Below are 12206 nucleotides of genomic sequence, written 5' to 3' on the forward strand. Positions count from 1 at the left end.
GCCGCAGTCACCCAAGCGTACGGGCAGAGCGTGGGTTGTGAAGGTAAGCTGGAATAACGCAAGGATAAGGCACAGGCAGAGGTCTATCAAAAAGGATGTTTAAAAAAGAATAATAACATTTTGTCAGGTTGGTTATGTTTTTTGTTATTGTTACTATTTTAGCCTACATCAAACCAATGTGTGGCTTTTTGCCTTTTTTTAAATAAATAAAACGGTGTATGTGCTACATGAAGAAGAAAACTTAGGGAAACTTGGCATCGGTCATTTACTGCCTCTAAATCTTGTTTAGCTGGTGCGTGGCATAATGTGTACATGTATCTTTAGTCTTTATTATTGTAATCATGATGGCATTTTGACTGTTCAGTAGGTTTTACTCAAACACAAGATAATGAAGGAAATCCTCTGTTCTGAAACAGATCACTCGCAATAGCTCGTATATGAATGATCTAGGGATTCGGCATAGAAGACGACTAAAACAGACTAGAGAATTAGGTTCAACTGTAACAGTCTGCACTGTTCGTAATAGCTCATTAAACGTAGCTCTTTATCATGCTGGTACATGTTCCTTTTAGTCATTATATTTAAGAAGGACAATGTTGAGACCAAAAGTTAATGAGTCATGGAAAAACCTACAAATGTTTTAATGTGAACTCTATCACTATTTCTAAATGTTTTGTTGCTTTTTTTAATGTAGGTTTTGATTAATGTGACTTTGACTCATAAACGTACAACAGAGAAGAACAATGAAGGATTATTCTGTAAATTCCAGAGAAAAGGACCTCTCTGATGCTGGTAAGCCACTTGCATGAAAGCAGTGTGCGTGTGTGAGGGGTATATTCCATAGCTCCAAATCTAAAGGTGCATTCTAAGTCTTTCCTGATTGACGTAGTGATTTTATAGGAGATACCTCGTTGAGCTTAAAGTGAACTAAAGCTACCACCTACAAAAAGTTTATGCATGAGTCATTCCACCAAGTTCAACAAAATTAACTCACATGGGTAAAACTATTTAGGTGGGTCCTGTCCTGGGCATGAAAATGCTCCTAAAATGAGCTCAGTAAGGTGGAAGCACATAATTTCTTCAACTTGTTGTCTAAACCGGTCTTTATAGACTGACATTAGAAACAATATGTGGAAAATTCTATTCATAGTGAATCAGCAGTTAAGGTAAATATAAATTGGGGATGGCTGTTGTGTGGAACCCTTTTCTCCCCATGCGATTCACAGCTGGCTCCCTACTGTGGTTGCTCATTGGTTTTGTTATCCATTTATTATGTCTCATTTATGTATTTAGAATCCTAAGCTTTCTGGAGTCAGATTTCTCTCTTCTGTAGCTTTCTAGATCCCCTAGCACAAAGGAAGTGGGATGTGTGACAACTACTGCAAGATAAAGAAGTAATGTAGATGGTTATTACAGGCAATAACATGATTCTTCAATTAACTTACATCTCCTGTGTTACCTACAGCAATTATAACCTTCAATATAAGCAATTCCACTTATTTCAGTGGGACTTCTCTCACATTCAGTTGTGTAGGTGTTTGCAGAATCATTGCTTAATTCTTGCTTTTAGTCTTTGATAGCCTTTCTATATAAATATATTTTAATTGTAAAAATTAAGTTTGTTTCCATCTCAGAAATGGAACTGGAAGCTTTTTTCTGGAGAGGAGGAGACAAACTGAAGAGAAAGGAAGTTTCAAGAAAAATTCAACAAGCTGTCCCAAGAACAAAAGAGAAACTAAGCTTTAAATGCAAAAGAATCAGCAGGGAAAGTTGCAAGAAATTGGTACAAAAGATGGGATAGTATTTAAAAAAAAAAGCCTGGTTTTTATTTCACAGAATCTGCAAACAAAGGATATGACAACCCTTCTTTCCAACATGATGAAAATCTTGAACAAAGTGACCAGTTAAAGCTCAAGAAAGGAAAGTAGGTATTCTCTGAACTTAACACATTGGCCAGTGTTGTACTGAGTTTGTGGTAGTGGGAGGTTTAATACGGCTTTGCTTTTAAAAAAAACAAACAAACAAAAAAAAAACCCAGCTTAATTAGTCTTTTGTATTTTCCTCTAGGAAGGAAAATGAGAAGCCAGAGAAAAAGGTGGTTGGTGTTTTTGAACTGGTTAGTGTCCAGTTTTATGATCTGCTTTATATTTCCTGGGTTTGGTTTTTGTTGTGGTGTTTTGTTTTTTTTTTTAATGAATTGCAATTAATAGGCAGTCAAAAAACAGATAAGAATCCTGAGACCTATTGATGCTAGACCTCTTTAAAACTTGACCTCTTAGGTCAGATTCGTACCTCAGTGTATTGGTAGCACTTGCAGAAGTTCAACCTTAGTGCTGTTGAAGGATATAGCTTACCCCTGCTGAGGCCAGTCTAGGACACACATATTGCACAGGCCCTTGCCTTGGCTCTATTTATAAAGGATTTATCCTGTGTTTGACGTCTGAGGGACCTGCAGTCTGAGAGAACTAGTGGTATGGTTTTGTGTCAGTTTTCTATACAACAGCTATTCCCAAATAACTCTTACATGCGGACTTGCTTATTCTGGAATAAGAGAAGTTTTATTCTTCTCTGGTTTATTCCATGTCCATTTACACTTTGAAAGAGGATTAGGACAGTCAGGAATAAAATGTTCTGATTTCAGATTAACCACATCCCGGAATAGCTATTGCAGTTTAAATTCACATCCTCCTTTAAAACAAACAAATGTTCTAGGGTAGACAAGCCTTAAGATACAATCTCTACTGCAAACATTTTCTACTGGTAGATAAAACCCAGGTGCTGGTCAATAACTTACTCTTGCTTACATTTTGAAGGCTTTATCTTAGTAAATATATAACTTACTCTAACACAAAGTGCAATATATTGTACAGAGAAGATCATCTTTTAAAAACATGTAGGACACTAACTTTGGGTTTTTCCCCTGCTGTGTTAAGGAAGAACCATGTGTCCTGCCAATATTCCCTTAGAAGCCCTGCTGAATACTGATTTAAGATGTATGGGACCAAACCAAAATTATTCTTATGAAAATAAGAGCTTGCCTTCAGTTGGAATATGGTTGCTGCTTAGGATATGTAGGTAGAAACAAAGCATGTTCTGTAACTCTGTTGTACTGAAACAAATAAATGGACTGTCAGGCATTTAATCTTTTTTTTTTTTTTTAATGCTCACATAGTTTTGCTATGCTGATTGGGTGGATGTCCTTTTGATGGTAGTTGGTTTGATCGCAGCAGTTGCAAATGGTACTGGATTGCCGCTTATGATCGTTGTCTTTGGAGAGATGACAAACAGCTTTGTGTTAAGCGGTGTGAAATCAAACATGTCAGAAGGTAAAAAGCTAGACTTCTCTGCATACCTGTTATGTTTTGCTACAGGAGCTAAGATTCTTCCCCAGACCAAGTACTGATGCACATCTGAAGAAGTACATAGTGAGGAAAATTCATCCTGCTGTGAATGACCCAATTGTATTAATCTTAATTGGCTTGAACAGGATAAAAGCAGTGCATTGGCTGTGCTTTTTATGAATGAACTTCAACTTTGGTGAGATAGTAAGGAGCATGAACTCCTTCTGTAGCGTCAGTTACCAGCACTGTAATTGCTAGATGTTCAGAAAAAATAAATGTGCATTTGGCAAATGATTTCATATTTTGCAAAATCCCACTTACAAAATACAAAACTGAATCCCAAACTGATGACCCTAGATTGCCATGATTTATCTTGTACATATAACAGTTCCACAAATATTACTACTTTATTTCTTCTTCCCCCCACAGATACTTCAATAAATAGTTCCAGCTGTCCATCAATTCCAAACATAGATATAGAAGCTGAAATGACTAAGTAAGAGTCTTTGTAGTTATTTTGTTAACAGAGTATTGGGGGATTTTCTTTTATTGTGTTATCCCTTTGAGCAGAAGCCAAATGTTTGCCATCTCAAAAAAGCTTTCCAATAACGTAACACAGGCTTCACTAGTTAATTTGATGGGGCAAATAAAGACTAATTGTTGCTTTGTGTGTCTAACTTCTCTCACAAGATACAATGAGGTCATATAGCCTTTTGTTCCCTTATCACAGGTTTGCTTACTACTACGTGGGAATTGGCTGTGCTGTGTTGATCCTGAGCACCATCCAAGTATGGACATTTTTGATTGCTGCTGCAAGGCAGACAGCCAGGATCCGACAGAAGTTCTTTTTTGCAGTGCTCCATCAGGAGATGGCTTGGTTTGATACTACCCAGATAGGAACATTGAACACCAGACTGACAGAGTGAGGGTCCTGTTCATTTTTGACACCTCCCCCCTCCCCCCTGCCACTAAGTATGACACTGGAAAGAAAACTGCCATTTATTTTCTATGGAATAGTGTATAGAGTGTTTAAAAAAAAAAAAGTGTAAGATATTACAGCTCTGAGAAATTCCTTATTCTTTTCAGCTTCATTTGTGCAGTTTCTGTGATATATGCATTGGAAGGGTTTTTGTTGTTAAATGCATGACATTGGCTTTCTAACATCCATGAAGTATGTGGCAGACAGTACCAGATAAAAAGCTCTGCTGTCTCTAGCTAGTTTACAAACACTGAGAATTCTGACACTGCATTGAATGGAAATGAACTTGCATTTATATCCAGCCAGATCTCAGGCTGGACTCTGTCCAGTCATTTAGAGTCTTTGGAGCTTTTCCACAGGCTTAAATGGACTTAGGGATGAGGATTGTGTGCCTCAAGATGCAATGGGACTATACACATGAATGCAGATTGGGGTGTTTTTGCTGGGTTTTAAGAAAGCTTTGAACAGAGCTGTGTCCTGAAAGGTGTAAGAGAAGCTTAAATGAAATCTCTCTCAGCTCTAATACCTATGTGCTGGGAAGAGAAAATGGGAAAAGAAATTTGTATGAAAAACAGAGGTTCTTCCAAATAACGGTTTTTCTGATAGAATGGAAATAACCCTTGATCTGAGCCTGCAGCCAAAATTAAGAACATAAAATGCATCAGAGAGCTGAGCAGAAGGAATCGTTTGGAGATGGTCACGGGAGGCAAGGAGGCTGTTTGGCTGTTTACTTGTATTGTTCCATTTGGAATCTGGATAAGGAAACTAGGTCATTTGTGACCTAGTGAGAGGGCACAGCAACAACAAAGAATGATGGAAAATACGTAAAATGAGTCCTAAAAAAATTAGGAGGTTTCTGCTGTGTTTTGGCCACACAAGAGACTAATGGTACTGTTCAGTAGCTGTGGTTAGAAGTTTCATTGTGCCAGTTGGGAAATGGCAAAGCTTCTGACATTAGGCCACACAGCATGAAATGGAGGGGGAGGGAGTTACAATGAAAGGCATTCAATGCTAACAAATGTTTTATTATTATTATTTAAAGTGACATCAACACCATCCACGAAGGCATCGGTGACAAGATCTGTATATTTGTACAGTTTTTTGCCACTTTTCTGGCAGGGATTATTATAGGATTCATCCACGGGTGGAAGCTGACACTGGTGATCTTGTCAGTGAGCCCTCTGCTTGCTGCATCAGCAGCAGTCTGGTCAACTGTAAGTGTGTGGGGATTAATAAACAAAGCAAACTAGAAAAGCATTACAACCCTTGTGGACAGGAAAGGGGGAGAGCATGGGAGAAACCTAATGTGGTTTCTGAGTTGGGAGGTTGGCCTCATGCTTACTTTATGGTTTCTGCTCCTTCTGTAGCATTTCTCTGGGTTCCCAAGCACATACTTGCATGTCATATTCCTTCTGTCCACATACTCTGTTCTTGTGCCATGTGGCAGGAGGATAATCTGCATCAGAGCATCTTCCTCACACAGGGATTTCCTTATGCAAAGCGCTGGGGAAGCCGAAGCACACATTTCTGACCTTTAGTCTTCTCTCTTAACACAAATGCCTTTTAAGCTCTTTCCATCTCCACATATATGGTACCACACTTTTGCAAATAATTTACCAAGTTTCATGCTGTGTGCAGAGTAGACCCTAGAACATATGTGTAGCTGCAGCAGAATGGAACAATATAAATTTGTGAAATATCTGGAGAGGTTTCCCTTCCAGATCTGAAAATATTTTACCCTTGTGATCTGTTATAACCACGTGAATGGTACAGCTTGTATTCCCAAGAGGTGTTTATAATACCAGGGGTTTTTCTACTTGAAGCATTTCAAATAAGCTGCGAAGATCATTAGAAGCTGTGATGCAACTGCCTTGCTTTCTTCAATGTCTACTGGTGCTCTGGCTTCTGAACACCTCAGACACCCCTTAGGCACACCTCCCTGACCCCATAGACATCAACCCCATACACATCACAGCATAATTCATAGGCTGTCCTTGCCTTGGGAGGAAAGTGGATCAGTCATGAAGCTCATCTGATGTAGCCTTTCACTTTAATAAGGACACAATAAGAGAATGAGATGGATTTTGGGGAAATTCAGGGCACAAAGAAGAGCTGACCCCCTCTTTCCTAAAACCTTGTCTTGCGTCTTGAACACTGATCATTCTTATTCACCAATACTGTGTGCATACCCTTTCAGTAGGCTGCAACAACATCTGGTTTTCAACTTTCCAGCTCCTGGCATCCCTTACTGCTAAAGAGCTCTCTGCTTATGCCGAAGCTGGAGCTGTGGCAGAAGAAATTTTGACAGCAATCAGGACTGTTGTGGCTTTCAATGGACAGCAGAAGGCAGTAGCAAAGTAAGTTTTTGAAATAATAGTTGTATTTAAAATGTGGAAAAGAAATTTGCCTGTGGGGTTTGTTTGTGGGGGAGTGTTTTGGAGGGGCAGGGGAACGATACTCTCCTTAATGTCACTTTATGCTTCTATAAGTGGATAGCTCACCTGAAAATAAAGATGTGTAAATAGACCTAGTTAGTGAGTGCAGTCTGCTTGGTGTTATCACCGCAGCATAGACTCAAATTTCTCCTCTGTGTGAGATCTGGAATTGAATTTAAAGTGGAGGGAAGCTTTTCTTTACCCAGCAGTTAAATGCAGCAAAGCATGTGATTAATTGCCTAACTTCTAGAACACGCTCACTGCTGTTCTGATCTTTGATTAATGAGCTTATATTTAAGCTTCACTGGACAACAGCCTTAAGTAAAATCGCATCACTGCCTTTTATTACTTTAATGATTTGCAAATAACACTTGTAGTTGGCCTACTCCAGTGTTGGCCTTAGTCACATGTAAAAGGTGAGGTGGACATGGCTGACCACAACTCTATTCACTTATGTATCAGATAACTCAACAAGCACAAAACAATAATATTCAGTATATAAATACAGGGCATCACCAATACCATGTAGTTGGAAAAGGCAAACCAGAAGACCTGATCTGTACAAACCATGAATCTCTTCTATCTTTTTCAATGCTTACATCTGCCCTAGTCTTGTGTGAAATTTCTAAGATGATGTTAGCATGGGGTCCTGCAGCCTTCTTGTGCACTTGTCTGCTTCCAAGCACAGAGCTTTGACTATCTTATAGCACTGTATTCTACTTATTGGGATTTGTCCTTAATTTGCAACAATATTAAGACCCTTTCTGCTTAGAGGCAAAAAAACCCCTAAGATGGCCTAGATCAGTTGTCCCCTGTCTCTGAACCTTCTTCTTGATCCATGTAAATACTAGTGTGTAAAAATCCAATGGTAGGAGCTGCTTCAAACAACTATTTTTATTTTGAGGTCTAGAGGCAAAATAACTGATACTGTCAGTAAGGCCTTCCCTTTCCTCCATAATTGACCAGTCAGTCTCTTTCACAGCCCCATTTCCATTTAATGTAAAAAAGCTATGGAACTGGTGGCTCTTCTAGGAATACCCACTAGGGACAGGCAGCCTTCTCCCAGAGACTGCCTAGGGCATTTGGAAACCATGGACTGTGACTCCTACGCATCTCTTGAATGATGGCCACAGTTAGGAAAAGTTTAAATTGAGAACGGTAGATTTAGATTGGACATTGAGAAGAAATGCTTCATGAGAGGGTGGTGAGGCACTGGAACAGGTTGTCCAGAGAAGTTGTGGATGTCCCATCCCTGGAAGTGTTCAAGGCCAGGCTGGATGATGCTTAGAGCAACCCAGTCTAGTGGAAAGTGTCCCTGCCCATGGCAGGGGGTTGGAACTAGATGGTCTTTAAAGTCCTTTCCAACCTAAACCTTTCTATGAAAAGTAACTTTTTGTTGGATGGTGCCTCCACTGACTACAAATATTTATGCCTGCAAGGGACCTTCAGTCACGTCTGTTTCTGGCAGTGGCTAGACTCTCCCTCTGTACTCACGTGATCTCATGTACTTGTTATGTTGCTTAAATACAGCCTCATTTCCCTGGATGACCTATAATGCTGCAGACTGGAATGTAAGGCTTGGTTTTAAGAACACAGCCAAGCCAAAACATGTAAATATATTTGAGTAACAAACACAGCATTGGTCACATGTGAGCAATTTACATGAACAAAATTAATGTACACTGTTTTAAGATTCTTTCCCAGCTGACTGAATTTCATGTATTCCTACTATGGGGAGGTTTTATAAAGAAAATACGTATTAAGAAAAAGGTGTAAGCTGCTGAGCATGTTGCTGACAAGTAAAAAGATACCCTATTCTTAGGCTAATTTCCATAATAAGCTTGAGTAAATGAAAGCTATTCGTGGAAAATTAATGAATATTGAACTGAATACGTAATTCTCACATTGAAGTTGTCGATCTTTATACTGGTCTTCCATGTCCACTTGTTTGATGTATTGTCATATTAATCAATAAACTAATCGAAGGGAAAGATTTCTCACTTTCCAGAATGACCATTAAGAGAACAACTCTGGCATCAGAGGGAGTTCTGGCTTCTATTTGTTTACCTGCCTTCATCCATAGTGCCTAGGGATTTTTTGTTTGGTTTGCTTTTTGAAATGTAGAAGACAGAACCTTACATTTGGTAAGGAATGTTGATAAAACTTTTTCAAGGTTTCTTTTCAGGACAAATGCAAACAAATGGCTCAGGCAGTATCGTGTCTTCCATTATGATAATGAAAGTCATACTACTCAATTGTTTTCTAAAGATATCTTCATAACATTAGGACAATGTTGTCAACTTCAATTGCTTCTATGGCAGAAATCATTTTAATTAAAAAGAGGGAACTGGGAAATCTCAATCAGAATGGCATGTGGTACCTGTCAAATTAATGGTTTCCTTATCTACTCACAGATATGATGCAAACTTAGAGATGGCTAGAAGTATTGGAGTGAAAAAATCCATTACCACCAACACATCTCTAGGTGTTTCACAATTTCTTATCTTTGGATCCTATGCACTTGCATTTTGGTATGGAACCAAGCTCACTGCTGAGGAAGAAAATTATGACATTGGCCATGTGTTAATTGTAAGTACAGCAATGCAGCTTTGAAAAATGCTCTGTAACATCCAGAGAAATAGTTATATAAGTGGTGTATATAACTACCTCTGTTTTTCCCAAAGTTCTTGCTAAATTAGACTTGCTTGGTATAAAAGAAATTAAAGGAAGGCATTCATCTTACAAATTAGAACAGGGCACCTTGAATTTCCACTCGAATGTAGAGGCAAAAATATCTGCACTTTTCTGACTTGTCTTGGACCCTATTGTAGGGCAGGATGAACAACCTAGAGCTGTGGGTTAGGGAGCAAAGACAAGTAACCTGGACTGCCAACAAAATTCTAGCTAGCTAGTCACTAGGAGTAAATTAATCCCGCTGGCATGCTGAACGTGTACTGGGAAGTCCTCAACATCTCATCTGGCCACAATGTCTTCTGTACGTCTTGTTGTTGTTTATTTGCAAATGTTTACCATACATTACCAATATGTCTAAGTCGGTATTGGTTTAAGGATATTTAGACATCTTCTTGCTATCAAAAGTTTGGCTACATGCTTAACTTTCACACTTAAGTGACCTCTGATGAGTTCTCCTCAGTATGGTTCCTCACAGCATGTCAAGTTAATTGTGTGTTGGTCCCACAGGTAGGGTTTTAGTTAAGAAAATCTAAACTGAATTTTCCAAGCCTCTTATCTTTGCAAACATCTGGAAAGCAACAAAGATAGATATTTGTTGTATTTGCACAGGATAGAAATTAGAAGAACATTAAAAAAAAAAGTCAGTCATGCCACAAAATCATGTGTCAGTGGTTATCATTCACCCCAGAAAAATGGGGAGTGAATAGGGGCAACTGTGAAATGCATATTTCTATTTTTGTATTTAATTTTCCTGGAAAGGGTGCACTAGAAAGATTTGAGCATTTAACAGACAGTCACTGGTGGCTCTAATCACTGTTAACAGTGATGCTTCCTTCTGTCTCCTGCAGGTGTTCTTCTCTGTGCTCGTCGGAGCCTTCTCCCTGGGCCAGGCAGCTCCCAACCTGGAGAGTGTGGCTAATGCACGTGGGGCTGCCTATGAAGTATATCGGATTATCAATAAGGTAAGTAGAAAAGAAGACTTTCAGCCACACTTAATTTTTTCCTTTTTTTTTTCCCTTGAGAGACATAACAAAACTAAGCAAAAGCCCCTAAAGCATAAATTCTATAGATACCTACCACTGAAACTCATAATATTTCCATTCATACCAACAAAATTGCCTCTTTATTCATTACAGTGGATGTTAGGAAATCTGGCATGTGTATCTGAGATATATGGATGAGGTCTTTCTCTAATACTAGACTTGCAACTCCAGAGGGAAAGTAGTAAGGCACTATATTTTTCTAAAAAATGCATGTATGCACAATTTCAGCTGGCTTGGGTTTTCTTTGGAGGGGGGAGAATTTGGTGAGGAGGGGATTAATAATGCTATTGAAACTATGATAATATAAAGCTGCAGTGCTGATGTTGCTATGATAAAGAGTTTCTCATTGTTATTATCTTGGTTCTTGCTGTGTTATGAGGCAATTGGATATCTGTCTATATATAATATTGTTTTACATGAACTTTCTAGTCCTACTTTTAGAAACAGCTATGTCATTCTTCTTGATGTGAGTATAAAATCCTCCTATACGGGTTACCGAGCACCATGTTTAGGTTGCAGGATAGAGAGTATGGTTCAGCAATTATGTATTTTCCACTGTGGGTTTTGTCGTATCTGAAAATGTACTATATTTGTCAAAGGAGAAATCACAGTTAGATGTTCCCCTGCATTCAGTATCATGTGAGTAAAATTGCAGCAGATCTGCAGTGGTGTAGCACAGTGTTAACCAGCAGCTGAGAAAGTAGAGAACAATATATCCAACTGAAATAACAGTTCCAAAACTGTGATATATTTTAAAATAGATTTTAGCAATATATTTTAAAACATATATTTTTAAAACCTCTTTCCAGAAACGGCTCATAGATAGCAGTTCTCAGGAGGGCTACAAACCAGACAAACTCATAGGAGAAATTGAATTCAGAAACATCCATTTCAGTTACCCGTCCAGACCTGATGTTAAAGTAAGTGTTTGGATCAGATTAATCTACTGTAATGAAGTTAGGTAGCCTGTGTCCGTATTATTTGTCTAATCTTGTTGTTCTTGAATGCAAAATACATTGTGAGATGGGTCCTTATTTTCTGCCCCAGTAATGCCAAAGACAAATCTCTAGATCTACTGTTTCTAGCTACCTGCCCACCATTCTCTGCTGGAAAAATCTAAGAATATGTGTTTTTCCTAGTATGAATATCTGTAAACAAGAGCTCTGATAAACCAAATAAGATTTTCCGTGTCTTTCATTAAAACTTCCAGACTTCACACAGTTAAACCAGGAATCTGCTTTTTCCAGTTTCTCGGTTGTTCTGAATTGCTTTGATATCCCATGTGAAAAATGACCTGTGAGATAGGCTTTACAACAATATGCCATCAAATGGATTGCAACATATCATCCTAAATATACATTTGGAAGTCAAATGTTATTTTGGGCAGATGTTAAATTGCTGTTCAATAAAATGATGTTCCTATTCTTTGCCAGTCAAACTTTCCTTAGTAACCTTCTGGTGCACTGCTATGTACGTGCTATGTCGTGGTGATTACTTTTGTGGTGATACAGTTGGCTTGACCTCTCTACCATACCCAACAGTTTACAATCTTTTGGAGACCTTGATAAAGGTGAAAGGAAAAGGGATTTACTGCTGTCATTACTTGATGAAGAAAAAGGTAGAAAGAGAGATTTCAAATGTCAACAATTAAAAACTGCACATGCCAATTAAATGTTGACAGTGGGAAAGGTCATATCACTCTGGCTATTTCTTC

The 12206-nt window shown here is 38.5% G+C and overlaps 1 protein-coding gene across 1 annotated transcript in view; it reads left to right on the forward strand.

The window, feature by feature from the left end:
- Positions 1-1859: 1859 nt before the first annotated feature.
- The window catches only part of LOC104505681 (multidrug resistance protein 1-like), a 32873-nt gene continuing 22526 nt past the window's right edge, over positions 1860-12206 (forward strand). The window contains exons 1-10 of the mRNA XM_010149482.1: positions 1860-1924; positions 2068-2116; positions 3173-3326; positions 3771-3837; positions 4072-4263; positions 5363-5534; positions 6553-6677; positions 9170-9344; positions 10298-10411; positions 11302-11412. Coding sequence (XP_010147784.1) covers positions 3206-3326; positions 3771-3837; positions 4072-4263; positions 5363-5534; positions 6553-6677; positions 9170-9344; positions 10298-10411; positions 11302-11412 — 1077 coding nt within the window. The 5' untranslated portion in view covers positions 1860-1924; positions 2068-2116; positions 3173-3205. The remainder of the gene's footprint in view (positions 1925-2067; positions 2117-3172; positions 3327-3770; positions 3838-4071; positions 4264-5362; positions 5535-6552; positions 6678-9169; positions 9345-10297; positions 10412-11301; positions 11413-12206) is intronic.

The sequence above is a fragment of the Eurypyga helias genome, unplaced genomic scaffold (genome assembly GCF_000690775.1).
Source record: "Eurypyga helias isolate BGI_N326 unplaced genomic scaffold, ASM69077v1 scaffold27600, whole genome shotgun sequence".
NCBI lineage: Eukaryota > Metazoa > Chordata > Aves > Eurypygiformes > Eurypygidae > Eurypyga > Eurypyga helias.